Source organism: Euprymna scolopes, chromosome 7 (genome assembly GCF_053919585.1).
Source record: "Euprymna scolopes isolate OS-2025 chromosome 7, ASM5391958v1, whole genome shotgun sequence".
In the NCBI taxonomy this organism is placed as follows: Eukaryota; Metazoa; Mollusca; class Cephalopoda; order Sepiida; family Sepiolidae; genus Euprymna; species Euprymna scolopes.
This window is the reverse complement of record NC_136488.1, coordinates 13,875,294-13,896,072: the sequence shown is the minus strand read 5'-3', so window position 1 is coordinate 13,896,072 and position 20,779 is coordinate 13,875,294. Positions and strand designations below refer to the sequence as shown.

General features: G+C 33.1%; 1 protein-coding gene across 8 annotated transcripts in view; it reads left to right on the top strand.

Annotated features, from left to right (window-relative positions):
* Nucleotides 1-20,779, top strand: part of LOC145279608 (adenylyl cyclase-associated protein 1-like) — a 169,397-nt gene that overhangs the window by 113,220 nt on the left and 35,398 nt on the right. For all 8 annotated transcript variants that reach the window (XM_080130789.1, XM_080130795.1, XM_080130792.1 and 5 more), the window contains 2 exons: nucleotides 2,212-2,289; nucleotides 16,501-16,554. In XM_080130789.1, coding sequence (XP_079986915.1) covers nucleotides 2,212-2,289; nucleotides 16,501-16,554 — 132 coding nt within the window. The remainder of the gene's footprint in view (nucleotides 1-2,211; nucleotides 2,290-16,500; nucleotides 16,555-20,779) is intronic.

Genomic DNA, 20,779 nt, shown 5'->3' with positions numbered 1-20,779 from the left:
CACAACTGGAGATATCCTTTCAACAACTTCATCTTTTCCGTTATCATCCTTCTTCTTTATTGCCTTTCTGTTTTATTCAACACGTCTAATTTTGTTCCTTCTAATGAGCCAATATGCATCAGCCCGTTCGCAGCTTTCTTTGACTCTCCATTAACTTCTACTCACAACTCGAATCTTCTCCATCTGCTTAGACGACTTTCTTATTTAGTAATCAGTCTTCTTTCTTTTTCTTGTCCTTCCTTACTTTCTTTTCTATTACTTGAACTATTCTTCCATTGCTATGCATCAAAACTAATGAATAAAAACGCAAAAAACAAAATCAGACCACACGATCTTAATGCAAAACAGCAAATTGAAAAGGAAACAGAATATAAATTTTCAAATTGCATAACTTTGTGCAATATGCTAAAAGATGGTTTTAAGGTGATATGACATACTTTTATAGGAATTCAAATCACAAACAACATTCAGTACATAAATACAAAATTCTCTTTGGTAAATAAAAAAGACTTTTAAAATTTCAACAGTTTATCAAGTGTTTAGCACTGCATTTGTTGATTCTGATAAAACATTTGATTTGTGATTTGTCATAATGAATACACATATTATAAGTAATACAATTCCATTACTAATTTCTGCACTTTTTTTTTTCAAGGTTGGGGAGGGGGAATCAAATCCATAACTTGAACAATAAAAAATGTAAAAAATTATTAAAATAATTTCTCAAATGAACTTTGACAACATCAAATGTATAAGTTATACAATTAAAGTTGTATTATTTGTTTGGGTACTGTTGATGAAGGAGGTGTGGAAGTATTCTTATTAACCATGTTATTTGTATGGAGATGGAATTGTCCACATTATAGACTTGGATTGATGTGCATGTATTATGAATAAACAGTAATGATTGACCAAATACTAATAGCAAATATATTGCAACATATCTTGATAGAATTTCTAAATAAACTTACAATGATGTGACAATCGATTTACACCAGGATTTAAATTTAAATGTTAAACAGGTGATTATTCAATTCTCCATCTTGGAAATTATATCTAATCTGCTTTTCAATTCCACAGAGAAAGCTAAAGGGAAGTAATTCATCAAATTTGAATTTTGAACCCACTTTTGATTAAAATTTTTAGGTTGATTTTAATAGATAATATATTATCATATGCTACATAGGATCAAATCGTGAATGCTTATGATGTGCATTCCTATTGAGCTTCCACTTAACAACTAAACACATTGCACCATCTTTTAATCAAGAATACCATAAGAAGATACAATCATGAGGATTTGGAAGTTGTTTTCATATCTTCTATATTCAACATTTACTGATTTTAATTTGTTCACATTAAAACTGTTCAAAAGTAGTAAAAAAAAAAATTGAAAACTGTTTTTCAAACTTTTTTGGTGGAAAAAAAAAATCCAAATTTCTTTAAATGTGCAGTTGTTGAAAATGAAATTTATTTCATAATATTTAAATTCAAGTTATATTTATTTTTATATCCTTTCTGATAAAATATAATTATGTTTTAACATTTCAATATTTAATGGTGAAAACTAATAACTAAAAGATATATTCGCAACAATGTATTTGTACTTCAATAATAAAATTGTTACATAATCAAAATCATGAAACTTATGGCCAGAATTACTGAATTCAGCATTAAATAATTCAATTAGGATTGATATCTATATATTTATATGTTATAGCTAATCAGTGTCCAGTTGGCCGAGGACTGTCCGTTCTGAGCTATACTATCCAATTCTATCTCAGACCTCCTCGCAGTAAATCATACCATCTTATTACAGTAGGTTGGTCAAATGGACACTCATTGATTAACAGCAGTCCAGTCCCCAAGCATATCCTCCTTCTGGCAAGGTTGTCTACTCCTCTCTTCTTCAACGTTTGCTGAATCTAGCATGTCCAACACTCTTGTCACCATCTACAGCTGCTAGTTGCTGGATCGATTGGTGTCAGCCATTCGATGTTCGATTGTGGACTGGATGATCGCTAACTTCTACTGACAAGCTGATATTACATAAAGCAAAATAAAAACTAGTGTGAAATAATTATAAATCTGGCTCCTAATTTTTAGAAGCCCCTTGTTTCTCGATGGTAATGTACTTTCTCTGGAGTGAATATATGAATAAAAATTTTTTTTTTTTTTGTTTGTATTAATGTTTTTGTTCTTTATACACAGGCTGACCTGGTGTTAGAGGCTTTTCATGCTCAACGAAGCTTTCTTGTTGTCGTCTCTAGAAGCAAACAACCGCCTCAGGTAATTATTTTTCTTCTTTAATATCCCTTTTCACAATTCATTTATCAATTTAATAATTGAAAATCTGGATCAAGTGGATGGTGGAAGACTTTGTCTTTCTGTTATGTGTTAACGATTCTTAAAACCAATTAACTGTAACTTTGACACATTTTTTTGGGGGGGAGAGGGGGTTCAGAGTATGTGAGGCTGACACCATTAATGAGACAGACATGCCAGACTTCATTTGTAACACATGAAACTCTTTGGTGAAAGATCTCAGTGGTGGGGGGTCTGCAATGGTTGATCATCACATTCCAAATTAACACTGCTGTCACTTGTCATTTAAGGACCATATTGTGTTTGCATGTTTTTCATTTCGTCCACCCCATTCACCTTCCATGGAAATATCCTCCTTGATAGATTTCCAGGCTGGCTTTCAGCTTCAATGTACATCTGTTTAAATTTGTAATTGCTATTTTTCTGGATGCTGCTTATTAGGCCTTTACTTATCCTACATGCAATGGTGGATGAAGTTTTAGTGATAAAAAACTGCATCACTTTTTTTTTTTGTTTTACCTTTTACTTTTTTTTTCTTGTTTTATTTTTGAATTTTTTCCTTTTTTGTAAAGATCTGTTGAGACACCTTTTATGAAAATTAATAGCAATTTTTTGTGTTTAAATAAAATTCCATTGATTTCTATAAAAATTATTTGCAATGTTGAAATTCTCAGGAACCAAAGCAAAAGATCTTTGTTGCACTATTTTCTTTGATGCCTAACAACTAAACATTTTTTATAACGTTTTCAGTTAATCACCACAAGAATATCTTCTGTATATAATATTCTGTTGAACTTTTCTCATACAAACTTTTTATTAGAACTAAAAAAAAAAAGAAATTCAATTTTATGGTATACTTTTTTAATAAATCAAATAATTTAATTACATTTTATAATAAAGTAGAAGTGAATGGAATGACTATTTCATGAAATTTTGATTCACGTAATACATTTTTGAATAGTTTTATTTTATTTTGATTATTTAAAAAATTTTTTTTGATTTACACAAAAATCAATTGAAAATTTTATTTTTAATTGTCTATCATTTTTATTTTTTAAATTCAGACAAATATTTAACTTAATAATTTATACTAATTTGTTTTTGGCCTTTAGTGTATCTATGGCATGTTTAGGCATTAAAAATGAAGATTTTGTTCTGAAAGACTGCGATTTTAGTGTGATTATAAAAAGTCTATATAGAGGTAATTACATAGGTTTAAAGTTGGATCTGATCCTGAAAGTGATTTAGAAAATAATCAAGCAGCAAATAAGAAGACGGCTAAGCATGGATGAAATGCAGTTTGGTTTTCTGTCAAGGAAAAGTACCAGTGATACTCAGACGAAATTACCTTGATAAGAACAACGTATATTTACTTTTACTTTTTGTTTTGGAAAGGTTTTGACAGTGATATGCCGTCTGGTAGGTTTTGTATAAATTAGATGGAAGTTATTTGTTGGTGAAAGTTAGTCAAACAATCTACAGAAATACTCAGCCATGACTTGAGTTTCACCCTCATTTAGGCTCTTCAGTTAGACACATCCGGACTCGGGATTTGAAACCCGAGCCTCTTGCATGCTAGGCGAGCACTCTACCAACTGAGCAAACATGCCACACATGCAAGAATGTCTATTAACTTATACAGATCAAGCAACCTGCGGCACAGATCCGACAGTGGAAAGAACCTACCTCCATGACAAGGTATCAAACCAGCTTTAACCCAAGCCGACGTCTCACCAGTAGGAATTTATATACTCAAAAGGACGATGTGTCGAAGTGATGAGCCCAAATGAGCTGGCGAAACTCGAATCTTGGACTTCTGGTTTGTTGGCTGCAACGTTGGTTTGGCTGTGGAAATAATTATATATTCTTTTACACTTTCTGAATATATATATATACATATATATGAATAATTATTTTTTCTACCTACAGACACTAGTGTTTCATGCTTACGCAATTATCAGTGTAGGGGGTTGTAATTTCTGCCAGTCTTGAGATTCAAACCCAGTCACGAAGCTCCATTTGCTAAGCTTTTCACGCATTGTCACCAAAAAATGGCCACAGGAAAGAAAGGGAACTAAGAACTATTAAATGACGAAATCAAGCAAATACATTAGACAATCTAGAGTATTCCACTGAGCAGAAGTCGTGACCATTGCATAAACACTAGTTAACTGCTTTTTAGTTATTCCACGGACAGTGTCCATCCTTAAGTATTCTTAAAGGGACTTGATAATTGTAATTGAACAATAATTATTCTTATATATTCTATTCGCCCCCATTTGTATGGTTTGTCTAAGACCATAAAAGGAGGGTACCTCTCAACATAAGTTAGCTAAATGGTTGACAAGTATTTTAAAACCTGTTTTTGAACATTATAGTTTATTTTGCATTAAGGACTCTTTTAGCTTTGTTAACTTTATACAAAATTATACTCATTCAGACAAATTTATGTGTTCTTTTGATATTTCTGGTCTTTTTACTTGCATCCCATTGTTAGAGACTATTGATATTTGTGCTGACGCCTTATATTGGAGTAAACTTCCGACTCCCTCTATTCCAAAAAATATTTTTGTAGAATTGATGAAATTCACCACCGACAGGTTGAATTCAGCTTTAATGATATTATGTACAGACAGACAGACGGTGTGGCCATGGGTTCCCCATTGAGACCAGCGTTGGCTAATATCTTTGTGGGTTTTCATGAACAGAGTCTATTATCTGGTGTGCATAAACCAGACATTTACTTTCGTTACGTTGATGACACTTTTTGCTTATTTGACAACGAAACGAATGCGGATGCTTTTTTTTGTGTCCCTCAATAACGTTCATCCAGCCCTTAAGTTCTAACCTTCCAGATGTTGAAACCCAATTACAGAAGACTAAACCAGACATATTATTTCTAAGTGAAACTGCCATTGGACAGACCATTTCCTTAGATGAGTTCGTAATTAAAGGATACTCTAATTTAACTTCCAAATCTGACCCCCAAGATCACCATGGGTATGGAATATGTGCCTATATAAAAGATGGCTTTCCGTGTGGTAGGAACATCTCCAGAGAAGATCCTAACTTACCCTATATATGATTCCGGGTTGCACTAGCTCAAAGTACTGCATTTATATTTGCTCTCTATCGCCCCCACAACAGCGGAGTTACTATCTTTAAAAGCATATCTGAGAAAATTGACCAATCTGCTTATCCTTCAGCTAATATTCATATCTGTGGAGACTTTAATGTTCACAATGTGGAATGGTTTACTCAAACAAGACTGATGATGATTTCTCCATTGCTTATGACCTCACTCAGATTGTTCACGAACCTACCCGTGTTCCCGATACTGACGGCCAGTATGCAAGTCTCCTAGACCTCTTTCTCACAACTTGCCCTGAACTGTGTTCAGCTTCTGTTCTGTCTCCACTTGGATCTTCCGACCACTCAGTTGTATCAGTTAAGATAAAAATGAAATGTAATAAGTCTCCATCGTACAGGATATCGATACTCTATGACTGACTGGGATAACTTCCGCACATTTATATCAGATCTACATCTGCGTTCCATGTTTAAAAAGATGTGTCCTCTATAGTATCAGACCTGACAGAATGGTTAATTGTAGGTATAGACTGTTTCATACCCTCGAAAAAATTCCAACAAAAACCTAACAGCCAGCTGTGGTTCTCTCCGGAATGTGCTGCTGCCATTGCGCACAGAAATCACTTTTTCCATTGCTTCCAATGTAATAGATATACTGAGACTAAAGTCGCTTTCAGGACTGCCAGCAACCACTGTAAAAAAAGTAATAAAGAACGCAAGAGAGTTGTATGCTCAGTCCGTCAAGTCCGAAGTAGCTGAGCAGCGGCTTGGTTCCCACCAGTTTTGGCAAATAGCAAACAGCTTCCTGAACAGAAGCGTGTGCTCTATCCCAACTCTCATAAATAGACCTGAGGTAATCTCGTCAGCATCGGACAAAATCAAACTCTTTGCCAAGAACTTTGCAGCTAATTCTAACCTTTGCGACCAAGGCTGCCAACCTCCAATATTTCCTCCTGTATCAGAAAATATGCTATGTGATATACAAATATCTGTACGTGATGTTGCCAAGCTAATTAAAAACCTTGATTCCAGTAAAGCAACCGGCCCTGACGGTATTCCAATTATAGTACTCAAAAGACTTGCGCCCATCCTTACAAAACTGTTTAAACGTTGTCTTAAGGAGAATTGCTTCCCGTCACCCTGGAAAATCTCATCAGTATGCCCTGTATTTAAGAATTCAGGTGATCGTTCATCTCCCTCATAATACAGGCCAATAAGTCTCCTGTGCGTCATGAGTAAGTTGCTAGAATCTGTGTTAAATAGAGAAGTAATCAACCATCTTAGGTAAAATAACCTTCTTAGTGACACGCAATATGGTTTCCGTTCTGCTAGATCTACAGTAGATGTGCTTACAGTTATATCTCATAGGATTAGCGAATCTCTCAACGGAGGCTACCTTTCTAGGGCAATTGCTCTTGACATATCAAAAGGCCTTTGATAGAGTATGGCATAAAGGTTTACTTCACAAGATCTCCAGCTACAGTATAGCTGGAAATGTCTTCTCAATTATTAAATCATTTCTCTCTGATAGGTTCATAAGAGTAGTGGTTGATGGGCAGAAATCAGAAGCTCTTAGTATTAATGCTGGAGTCCCTCAGGGGTCCATCCTGGTCCCAACTCTCTTCCTGATCTATATTAATGATCTTCTAAATCACATCCTTACATCATTCGTAGACATCTATGCTGATGACACTACTATCTATGGTAGCACATCTAAGACCGTAAACGACCAAGTTCTCTCTGATTCTCTCTCCTCTGATCTTGAGCAAGTGGTATAATGGGGAAAGAGGTGGCTTGTTACTTTTAATGCATCTAAAACCAAGCTTTTATCTTTATATCATCAACACTCTGATCCCCATCTGGCATCAATTGAAATGAATGGCTCTCGTCTTGGGGAGGCCTCATGTTTTGACAAGCTTCTGGGCTTGACCTTTACTCCTGATCTTAAATGGAACACATACATTAAATTTGTTGCCAAGGCCGCTGGAAAAATGGTGATCCTTTTATCGATCTAATAGATATCTCACTGCTGATGCAATTCTCTATCTATATAAGAGCCAGGTCCGTCCAAGGATGGAGTACTGTTACCACATCTGGGCAGGAGCTGCTAGAAAGGACTTATCCTGCCTTGATAGAGTTCAAAATAGACATTGTAGTCTTGTAGGGGATGTCCTTTTCTCTTCCCTGCAACCTCTTTCTCACAGAAGAGATGTTGCGAGTTTGTCTCTGCTTTATTGTTATTTTCGTGGCAGGTGCTCGGCTGAGCTCCACTTTATGGTTCCCCCTCACCAAACTTTAACAAGAAACATCCGTCTAGCAGAAAACACTATCACTAGTTTTCCCCACTCTTTATCTGTGCCTAAACCTAAACGTAGATTCCATGAGCAAAGCTTCTTCTTAGAACTGCATGCCTATGGAATTGTCTTCCGTTTTTCTGCTTTCCAGCTGACTACAATATGGTTGTCTTCAAGTCTAACGTAAACAATTTTTGATGAGCTGTTTAAGTTAACAAATTTACCGAATCTCCATTACTAACAGTTACTATATTGTCCAATTTGTACTGTACACTCTTTAACCCTTATCCTTGAGTGGCCTCTCGGCCTTGATAATTGGTGATGGCTATGTAAAAAAAAAAAAAAAAAAAAAAAAAAGTTTACAGTAGACAAGGAAACAAATTCTATTCTTCCGTTTTTGGATGTTTTTGTGTCCAAGACATCCTCATGTTTTCTTCTATTTATCGTAAACCAACATTTACCGGTCTCTATACGTGTTGGGACTCTTTTTGTCCTACAAACCAAAAATACAATTTAATTAAGACTTTAGCACATAGTGCCTTGATGATTTGTTCTAAAGTTAACCTGGATGACGAGCTTAAATTTATCACTAAGACCCTTTGTAATAATGGTTACTCCTTAGATATTATTGAAATACTATTAATAAGAAAGTTTCCAATTTTTATAAACCTAAAGAAATCCTAGTTAATAGATGTCCTGTTTATCTACGTCTACGTTGGCTAGGTAATATCAGTGACCGATTTGTGAAGCAAATCTCTTTGTCTGTGCAACAGTGTTATTTTGCATCGAATCCACGCATTGTTTTTTCAACCAGACCTATGTTGTCATCTATTTGCAAAGATGTTCTTCCCCACCACCATGATTCTATTATTTATTTGAATGTAGTTGCAGTGCACACTATGTTGGGCGAACATCGCAAAGATTAGATTTCCGTTTGTTGAAACATGTGCCGTCAAAGATTCGTTATGCAAATTTTTCACTCTCGGATGTTCTGAATAATACATATGGTTCTGCAATTTACGCGTACCTTATAAATAACCATGCATGTGCCATTTTAGTGCTGACATGTTTACGATCTTGAATAAGTCGTACTCGCCCTTTCATTTAAAAATTCTAGAGACTATCTTTATTAAGTCTTTGAGACCTTTTCTTTGCAAGCAAAAAGAAAATCTTTTAGGACTTAAGTTGATCTCTATGTAATTTTTCCCCCGTTTATTTTTTGCTTTTTTTTTTTCTCTCCCGGCCATATTCATGACTTTTTTTAATCATATTTTTCTTGATTTAGCTCTGTTGAGCGAGGAATGAAACCTGGTTAGCTAACCTTTATTTTCATTTTTTATTTTTTAAATTATTATGTTGATTGATCTGTATTTAGCCATTATTAAATTCTGTACACCCTGAAAAATTTTCAAATATATAATAGCTTTATTTAGTTAATTCAAATGAAACTTGTAGTAAAAGTCCTTTTAACCCTTTATGACTTGGTTGAACTAATTTGTTCAGTCGTAAATGAATGAATATAACAGCGTAAATTAAATGGGAATTGATTCAAACACGCCTTGTACGTATTAGTTCAGTATCTGGGTAGATGCTAGATGCTTCTAGATTGCAACTGTCCATTGCTTACATTCAGTATACTGCCATCTGTCTGAGTGGAAGATTTCATGATGTGACCCTCACTTGAAACCAAACCAAAGACTATAGCCATATCAGAAAACTTCGTTGAGCTGTGTCCTCAAGCGTTGAACCGTCTGGATTTGCATTTTGAGGATGCTGGCAATGGTTCTATTGTCATAACTTCGATTGGTAGAAAGCATGAGATTGGAGATGCACTGCTGTACAAGCAGTGTATCTCCAATCTCATTCGTTGGACATTGTGTCACTTTCAGACATGATAAAAGGCTCCTATCACTCTTGGGATTTGTACACAACTGGGCAACTAGTATATAGTCTGCAGCAAAAAAAGAAAATCGTTTTTCATCAAACGGAAATGGAATCATGTTGTCTTTTCTAGGGTGACTAGGGCTAGGTTCCACCCTGTAATTACAACATTCCTTTTTTTGGGATCGAGAAACTCATAAGCGATCCTTTTGGGCTATTCAAAAGACAATTTGGGTCATAAATATAAAATGTCACATACAGCAAGTTTTTTTTTTTTTTTTTTTTAATGAAAACCTTTGAAAATTTTGAACTTTCAAGTATTTTTTATTATATTTAATACCCTTTGATAACAAAATATGCCCCCCCACACAATAAATAAGAGTCTTTTGGTGAAACTGTTTCCAAATAGTATAGGCATCGCCAAAAATGGCCGAAAAATCAAGTTGTTGTTTTTTAAAACGAAATTACATTTATTAAAATCCATTATTTCTGAGTAACTTTTTTTTTCCAGAAAGATAAAACCCTGAATTTTATCATATAGAAAGCAGAATAATGTATAACTTTTTCTACTATTTTTAATTAAATTTTCCCCAAAAGTTAACAATTGGCGTTTTTTGTTTTGCACAAAAAAAACCGTATATAAATAGTTAAAAAAAAAAAAAGAAAAAAAAAAGGTTTTTGAAAGAATTAATTTGTTTATTTCTTGTCTAACTAAGATTTGGGGTGATTTTCTATGAGAATATGCAAAAATATTATAATATAAGTACCTGGATTTCAAATAATTCCACTTATTCATATAGGCAACCAGTTACTTCGAGTTGATTTGATTACTGTTTACATTTGTACTTGATAAAAAGCAAACTACGGAAGACCAAAAAGCCAAAAAAAACTTGTTTTTCAGTGACAAAAATTTCAATGTATTAACGCTGAGGCTGGCCATTACCAGATGGGTGACCATTTGTATAAGTTTGGTTTTTAATGTGTGTGTGGGGGCTAGGCTCTCCAAAATGGGGAGGGGGGCAATTTAAAGCAGAATAAAAAAAATTATTTCAGCGCGTTTGGTCAACCGTAGTAAAAAGGCGGCAAACGTTTCCAAACTTGATAAAAAAAATTGATATTTTTAACACAAAGGGCACAATATTTATCGAATTTTATTTTTTTGTATCGATTCTTCAAAGCATGCCCTGTTTAATAATGGTCATGCATTATTTGGCTCGCTAAAAAGAAATTGTTAATTTATTTATCAAAGATTTTAAAATGGCTTTTTTTGTATAAATATAAAAAAAATTTTTTTTTTTTTGCTTAACTTAAATTAATTATTTTACTTAACATATTCACTGAATTTCACACTTCAAAACTGAAAAGCGGGATAATTAAACATAATTGAAGTTCTGATATTCAGACATCAAAATAAGGTATGCAAACAAGTTTTTTTTTGTTTTTTTTAATCTATAATCCCGTCCCTTACAACAACATAATGTTTTGTTCAGTTTCAGATGATTATTTTAAGCATATTTGGAACCCCCTCAAAACAAGGGGGGTTTTGTAAGCAAAAAAAAAAATATATATATATATATAAATATTGTTTATGAAAAATAAGTACACTGTTATAAAGTTCATTCTTCTCTTAATAATCGCTGTAAATTTCGTTTTGATTGGATAAAATACCTGATTTTTGGTAGATTTTTAAAAAGACGGTCCATCAAAAAGTACTTACCTGACCCCCCCCCCCAGTTTTGGCGGTGCCTAAAATAGTATATCTACCTCTCACTCCACTTTTGAGATTTTTGTTATTCATATATTTTTCTTTCTCTTTCTAACACTCTACTGCTCATCCTTTCCAGGTTCATGTACTGTCCCTTTCTAATCAGTCTCTCTCTTTCGCTTTCTTGCTCTACATCTATTTCAACCTGTCTCTCTTCTAACCAACCATTTCTATCTATCTAATTTTCTCTCTAGTGAAACTCTTTCCAAATCATATTTCTGTTCTTATTATGCACATATTTTTTCTTTTTCTTTCTCTTGTTCTCATGTTCATAGTCTACATCCATTTCAAACTATCCCTCTTTCTCTTTGAAACGCTTTCCAAATCTTATATCTACCTCCCACTACATTTTGATATTTCTGTTATTCACATATCGTTTCCTCTCTCTATTCCTCTCCCCTCGCTCTTCATGCTCTACATCCATTTTAAGCCGGGCCTTCCTCTAACCACCCCTTTCTCTTTCTCTCTTTCTCCCCCTCTTCATGCTCTACATCCATTTCAAACTATTTCTCTTCTAACTATCCCCATTTTCCTTTTTGTAACTTCCAATGAAATTCAGTTTTACTCAACATCCATTTACAAGTGTCTCTTCCACATATCTTCTTTGCTTTTATCACTTGTGACAGATGGTTTCCATTTTTGTCTCTTTCCACTTAGGCTGACATCAAATCTTTCCTCTTATGAGATCAGATCAATTGGTTCTTGTTCCACTTCTTTTCACTTCTTTCTGAATTGAACTGAGTTTATTATTAAATCTTTCTCTCTACTTGGACAGCTTTTTAGAAGAAAAAAACATATTTGACCTACAAACAAATTAGGCTTCCAATTATCTGGGATAAAAATCCAATATATATATATATATATATATATATATACACACACCCATACAATATGTCAAACATTAATGTGAATTACCAATATTAGATCTTGGCATTGATACCTAGTATGCAGATAATTGAAATCAAGTATTAACTTAATTGCTACACACATCATTGGAAACCGTTTTTAAAATGATAAACCGAAGCTAAGAATATTATGAATCAAACAATTGCCAACTTTTATCTGACAAACACAAAACTTAAATCTGGTATCTGTGCATTGGATAAAAAAATTCCCTCTTTTCGTTATTAACAGGATAAAAACTAGTTCAATGTTGCGATACGTTCCATAAAAATATCTTTTCATTACATGTGCTCTCTTTTCTTCTACTCCACAAAAATGGAAACATTTTTGTGGAGTAGAATAAAATAATCATAGTCAAAGTTGATTTGTCTTGTATAACAACATAATCTTTGTGACAAAACTTTAAAAATTAATAACATTTTAAGAAAACATGATATATTCATGTACTCGAGTGTGAATATACATGAAATGATAATTAAATGGATCTTAACACTTTATTGTAGCTTTGTTAAATCAAAAAAACAAAAATAATCGTCCACAGTGTATTCTTAGCCCACACGTCCATACATATGAACAAACTATTGTGAATATCTACTCTAAAACGTATCTCATCATATTTATTCAGCCTCTCTCTAACACAATGTTAAAAAATATTTTGTTGCATGACATCAAACCCACATTGCACCTCCATAACTCTGACTCTTGCCACAGTAGCTCTTTATACTTTAACATTGCTAATATGCCTTGTTTAGGGAGGGGTGTAAAACAGATTTTAACTTAAATATGATAATGATAATTTCATGTCAAATCCATTTTAAGCTGACCTTCCTCTAACCACCTCTCTCTCTTTATCTCCCCCCCCCTCTACCACTCTCCATACTCTACATCCATTTCAAACTATTGCATACCCAAACTAGTTGTTGCCCCAATATGGTTTTCTGAACACTAAAAAAAAAAAAAAAAAAAAAATTTACTTTTGTTTACTTTTGAATAGACACTGCAAATTAACAGAATAAAAACTTTCTACCATTTTTGGTCCAATATTACTTTATAGTGTCTAAATGAATGTCTAACCAAGATAAATAAATAAATAAAAGGTACCATATCAATCGCATTTTTTTGTCTCATGGGTAGAATTTCAAAATCTGATAAAATCATATAGAAGGTATAATTTTGGAGCAAATCTGATATCATTCCTCGGGTTAAAAAAAAACAAAAAAACTTACCTAAGTAAATTTTCAGGGTCACATTAATTTTCAAACTGAAAATATTGAAGTAAATGTCACCTGGGTGACGTCTCGTGTCATTTACAGAAAATGCTCTAAATTATAAACCACTTGGGGTTACGTGCTCAAATTTTCAGGATTTCTTAGTTTTTATGATGTCCATTTGGCTAACACTGCATTGAATTCTTGATAATGACTCGAGTGTTAATCAAAAGCACTGGGGGAGGGGGTGACATTAGTGAGATCTTGAAGTGCATAAATTCAATGAAAGCTTTGCTCATTTGTAAATATGAATGACTCATATGAAAATACTCTCAGTAATATTTGGTAATTATATTTATGCATTAGTTGATGATATAGAAATATACTGATATATTATCATACTTGGTCATTTAATGATACAAAAATATAATGATGTATTTAATGCACATCTCTCTCTCTCTCTCTCTCTATATATATATATATATATATATATATATATATATATATATATATAAAATTTCATGTATGTGCACATATTATAAGGTGATATAATGTTTATATATTTTCAGTATTTACTCCTAAAGTGCTCAATACATGAGTTGAGAGGAATTGTTTTAGTAGTGTAAAAATACATATAGTGTGAAATAAATATCAATTCTTTTATATCTACAGACATTAGTGTTTCATGCTTATGCAATCATCAGTGTAGGAAGTGACAATTACTGCTGTTTGGGAGAATCAGTTATTTTGTAGATTAGCATTCTACTCTAGGCCACCAGCAATTAACACCAGAATTGAGGGAAATTAAGTGCCTATAAATGCTGAGTCAGCAGGCATAAATAGTAAACAGTTAGGAAGTATTCGACAAGAAGTGAAAATGTTTTATTTATACTTCATATGACCGCTTTTTCTTAATTCCCTAAAGACGGATACACACACGCACACACCTATAATTTTACAGAGTATATATGAATATACAGACCAAATTCTTATAAACATTTCATCAGATAAATTATTTTTTACCATTATTTCGTTTTTTAGTTATTTACATTAAAAAATTTTTTTAAAAACTTGATCAGCATTTTTTGAAAGTATATTTCACTATTAAAAAAGCAAATTTAATTTTGTGGTAGATTTATCATTTAAAATGTTTCTTGCAAATAAATTAGCAGTCTGAGGAATAATAAAAAAAGCTGTGGGTTTCATATTTAGAAATTGCATTAAATATTTTCAATGATTACTGTAGAGTTATCTTCCATTTTCTTTCTTGTAAATGGTCATCACTGTCATGCTTGCGTCAATAACCCTGGATTGGTTGGGTCGGTTCTTTCCAACAAGTTCATCACATACCAAACAGTGGCTGACAAAGCACGACAATCCAAGGCTTTTGCGGTTCTCGCGGTAGACTCTTAAATTGAAGGTGCAGAATCAGTATAGCATCACAGTACTGAGCCAGTTTTTAACTATTATTAAGGATGTGTAATGGATACAAAGAAAGACTTTGGAATCCACAAGTAGAGTTCAAATTCTATCAGGCAAAATGCATTCAGTAATGCATTAATGACTTTCATTTTACACTCAATTTTGAATTTTTCATTAAATTTTGTGCTTAATAAATTCTTACAAAAGGCATTTTGGTTCAACATTTAATAACTCAAAAGAAAAAGTGTTAGCAATCAAATTTCTTGAAGTTTTTGAGTCAAGTTCACGATTTCACAAGAAAATTCTGTTTGTATAGAAAATAAAATGGACTATTACACTAGAGTTTTTGAGCCCATGTCTTATTTAATAGTTGTAAACAGAAGTTCTTATCTTATTCTGGTGACAATGCTTTGGATGGTCTTTTTTCAGGTGCTGTTGCCATTCAGGAAATCTTAAATTGCACTCTGAATTCTCGGAAATTTACTGATTATGAAAAAACGTCCCCTGAAAAGGCCAGAGTGTAAAATAGACAAAATGTTCAAAATTTGGAAATATAAACAAGTGATCTTTTTATTTTATGATACAATTTTGAAAAACTTTTAGAACCTCTTTCTTGTTTTTATTTTGTTATATATTTTTAAAATTTAAATTCTTACACTATGTATGATGTGACCGTCTAGGGGAGCGATATTGCTCCTCATTGGGGAGATTAAGATCCCCTAAAACCCTGAGTAAAGCGGGGTAAATATGCTGAGATTGTCTGTTAAACATTGATTGAATCCCAGACAACGGCAGGTGATCTATCAAAGGGGATGAATTTATTGTGTTTTGTAAAAAACATAGATATTTTATTGTTTAAAAAAATGACAGGAAATGTCAGAATAAGGTGAAATGAAATCATACATTCGTTTGGCCTGAGGAACACCTGCTCAGACGTTCTGGCTTTCTGAGTAGGAAAGTGACAGTGATTAACCTTTTGGGGTGTGTGAAGAGAGATTTAGTTAGTTTTGGTCCCAAATTTGCAGGCCATGGAAAACCTGTTGAGATGCACACATGTAAAAAGATTTGGGGATCCCCCAAAAGACGTGTTGGACCCTGATTGGTTTAGCAGATTGCCCCAACCATCCCATCACCTCCCAATATAAGCAAATGCCCAATCTGATTTTAGCAGATTGATGCCAAATCTTGAGAAAAACACACACTACCAAGGGACTGCCCAACCCTTCCATCTATCCTGACCGCCATCGTGAAGAACGAAGAATAAGATTTTGGAGAATCTAAATGTTTCTGGTGTAATTGAACTGAATGATGTACATATGTAAAAACTTTTTCGTAGTTAGAACTCTCGGAGTCTGTGTTCTTTTTTTGGCGTGCATGCGAAGCTATTTTATTTTCAGCGAAAATCGACACAAAGCCTGAGACGCTGAGAATTTATATTGAGTCCTTTTGGAAGATAGACGATCAACGGCCAGACCAGTTCAGCGGGGTCAAAAGTCATCTGCTGGCCTGGGCAGGAGGACCACACATGTTTATATGTGATGTATATATTTTATTTATTCTTTATTTATATACATATATATATTGTTTATTGTGTGATCTTTCTTCTTTGCAGAACCAACTGATATCTTTATTGCAACCAACCAGTTCAAAAATAGAAGCAGTTCAGGTAAATACCAACATTTCATTCTTTTCTGAACTGATCCAGGTTCTGTCCTTTCTTTAAAGAAAACAAGCATACAATATTAAAAATTTGAACGAAAAAGTTTGCTTTTTATACGTCACAAATGGAATATTTCCCAGGTTAGAAAAATTCGCATAAAGACACTTGATGAATGTGTAACATTATTGAAAGAATGAATTACACAATTTAAAGGTCACTATATATATATATATATATATATATATATATATATATATATATATATATATATATACTCTTGTTTTTACATAAGCAGTAAAATGTAAAAACAAAGAATATACCCTGCTCTACTTCAGTATTGAGCACTCTTGTATTAACCTCCTTAAACTTCATTGGTTACTTAACCTCTGGAAAACAATAACCTCAGATTTTATATATATATATATATATATATATATATATATATATAGGCTACTAATAATAAAATGATAATTCTGGCTCTTCTCTTCTGATGAGAAGCGTTTAGCTTCAAAATGTTATGGCCTAAAGAAGTTTTTTTCTTAATTTTCCCTTAACGTTTCCTTATTGTTCTGATGTTATAATAACGTTATATATAACTTTTATGCCTCATCTTTCATTTAATATTATTGTTTGCTCCTCTTAATAGCATTGAGCTTTTCTTATCTTGATGAATTTTTTGTTAAAGATTTACTCTTGATAACTTAATTACATTTATCTCTATGTATAGATATATTCAAAACATTTTCCAAGTTTACAAATTGAATAACTCTGTAAACTTAAAACTAGTATAAATAAGTTCTCTCTGATTCTCTCTCCTCTGATCTCGAGCGCGTGGTTCAGTGGGGGAAGACGTGGCTGGTTACCTTTAATGCATCTAAAACCAAACTCCTATCTTTACATCATCAACGCTCTGATCCCCATCTGGCATCAATTGAAATGGATAGCTCTCGTCTAGGAGAAGCCCCGTGTTTTGACAAGCTTCTGGGTTTGTCCTTTACTCCTGATCTGAAATGGAACACGTACATCAAGTCTGTTGCCAAAGTCGCTGGAAAGATGGTGGGATCCTTCTACCGCTCCAGAAGATATCTCACTACTGATGCAATTCTCTATCTATATAAAAGCCAAGTACGTCCAAGGATGGAATACTGCTGCCATATCTGGACAGGAGCTGCTAAAAACAGCCTATCCTGCCTGGACAGAGTACAAAATAGACTTTGTGGCTTTTCTCTACCCTGCAACCTCTCTCCCACAGAAGAGACATTGCGAGCCTATCCTTGTTTTATCGTTATTTCCATGGCAGGTGCTTGTCTGAACTCCAATCTCTAGTCCCACCCTCGCCAATCTTTCACGAAAAACACCCGTCTAGCTGAATCCACTGTCAAAAATTTCTCACACTCTTTATCTGTGCCTAAATCAAAACGTGGATTCCATGAACAAAGCTTCTTTCTTAGAACTGCATGCCTGTGGAACTCTGTTCCGTCTGACTGCTTCCCACCTGACTACAAATCCAACGTAAACAAATTCCTAATGAACCGCCCCTTAAGTAAACACTTCATCAAATCTCCACACTAACGTACTGTACTTGCAATAATCCTTATCCCTGAGTGGCTTCCGGGCCTTGATAAGTGGTGACCACCGTGTAAAAAAAAAAAAAATATTAATAAGATAATCCTAACCAAATGAAAAAAGCTTAATATTTGAGATAGAGCATTGATATAAGAAATTCAATTTTAATTCTGTGAATTAGAATTTGCAACAAATTTATTATTCAACTATTTTGCTAAAACTATTAACACTGATAATTTTATCATCATCAGCTTATAAAACTAGTGATAAATATTACTTAAAAAACATTTTTTTGCTTACAATTGAAGTTGATGCGTATTATGGTTCTTTATAAAATAGTGGATTCTTTGGGAGATTTTTTTTTTACAACGGAGTCACCACTTATAAGAACCCAAAGGCTACTCAAGGATAAGAATTAAGGAGTGTAAGGTAGTCTGTGGTACAACAGCATAATGATCATTAGTAGTAGAAATTGGGTACAATTTGATTATTTAAGGGGATGGTTCAACAAAAACTTGTTTACATTGGACTTAAAGATGGCTATGTTGTAGTCAGCTGGAAAGCAGGCCAGTGGAACAGAGTTTAACAGGCGGCAGTTCTAGGAAAGCAATTTATACAAAGTTCAAATCTTATTTATGATTTGATCTATTGCGATTGTTTATCCAGCAACTTGTGTGCAACTAAATGTATACATTGAATTGTTTACAATATTGTTTCAATATTAAATAACTTAGAAAAGGTTAATTGGCCACAAAACAGACCAAACCAGCAGATATCTACATTCTACATGCACATCTTTTATTAGAATATATATTTATATTAGTGGCCTGGCAAAGCTATGGGAGACAACTGAAGCAGCAAAATTGAAGCTGGCCTGCAAGACGCTATATATATACAAATGCAGGCATTTGGGCATATTTTATTGGTTTGAAAATATAGTTTCTTTTTTACCAATTGTCATAAAATTTTGACCATAGAATTTTAATCTTCAAAAAGCCTGCAAATTTTCATGTAATTTTATCCTATAGAACCAAAGATATGAGCATTTCAATATTCAATTTGGCTACCAGTATAGATATACCCATATATAGATATATCACCTTTTTTTGGCAATTTTATAAGTTCCAAATGTCAGCGACTATTAATCAAAAGTTAACAAATGAAGGCTCGTTGGAAAGGTAATTGTGTAGTGGCTATGTGACGTTTGCCCTTAAGGTTATACATAAAGGGGATCATCCAGAGCCTATTTTTGGCACTTTCTTACATCCATAAAATGTTTCTATCATAGTCATTTTGTTTGCATATGAATTATAAAATATTATATTTCCCAAAACCTCTGACCTTTATAGAGGGAAGACTAAAACTTGCTGCTATGGTTTCAAATGATCTGAAATAGCAGCAAGGGGAGACTTGATTCCAAATATTTTTCATATGTTATATCTCCTGTGTTTTGGAAATAGGGTACGATTATGAATATCTCCAGTATCAAATAATCCTTATACACCGTGAAACTTACTTTATTGATGAAAATCAGAGAGGTGAGATATAACATGAGAAATATTTGGAATCAAGTCTCCCTTTGCTGTTATTTCAGATCATTAGAAACCATAGCAAGTTTTAGTATCCCCTCCATCAAGGTCAAAGGTTTTGGGTGTATATATATATATATATATATATATATATATATATATATATATATTCTGACTTCATTTTGCCCATTTCCAAACTAATATTCATTTTTCTTTATGCAACAGTTATGCACCTCTTAATAAGGTAACCATAAAACTCATTCTTTTCTTTAAAAAAATAAAAGATAGGAGTAATGCCATTAAGAGAACTCCCGATCCCCCATTAATGTTTTCTTTCATATGTTAACGTGTTGCATCTGGTTTAGTTTTTGATAAGTCTATAAACTTTTCCCTTTTGATCTTCACTTTCTGTTTGTTTGTCTTTTCAAAATCAGAAATCATTTGTAGTTTTGCAATCATATTTCACCAAGCTGTGTCTTCATTTTAATTTCATTGTTCCCCTTTTTCATCTGCCCAGAAGATGAAGAACCATGAGACTCTTTTCATCTTTCACATTCAGTCAATTCCATTAGGAGTCGTCTTGAAAGAAATCACAATTCGATTGAAACCTTTTTTATCTTCACAATTTCAGTCTCAATTTTGTTTACATCCGACATATTTTAAATGCATTACACAAAAATCATTTCTCCCTCTTTCCTTCTTTTTTTTTGTCCACTCTTTCACCTTTTTCTAATATATATGAATGTGTGTGTGTTTTAAATGCTTTAACTTTTGTTGTTTTAATATGTGAAAAACTTTGCCTCAAATCTACAAAAATTAGAAGTAAAGCAATTCAAACTTGTTGGATACTAGTGAATATTGCAAGTATATAAGCTCAATGGATAGAACGTGAGGTCAGACAGAGCTAATGTATTATAATTCAGAAGGATAATATTTTTTTTTGTACATAGTAACAGAAGCAAACTCCTCATCATTTTATTAAATGTTCAGGTACACAGTGGAATTGTTAAATAACTACACATTGAACCAAAATTTGTATCCATATTTAGAAAGAGTACAATCTTGATTTTTTTTAAATTTTTTTATTTTTATATAACTAGATATGAAAATTTGATTTTAACTAAAATATTCATCTT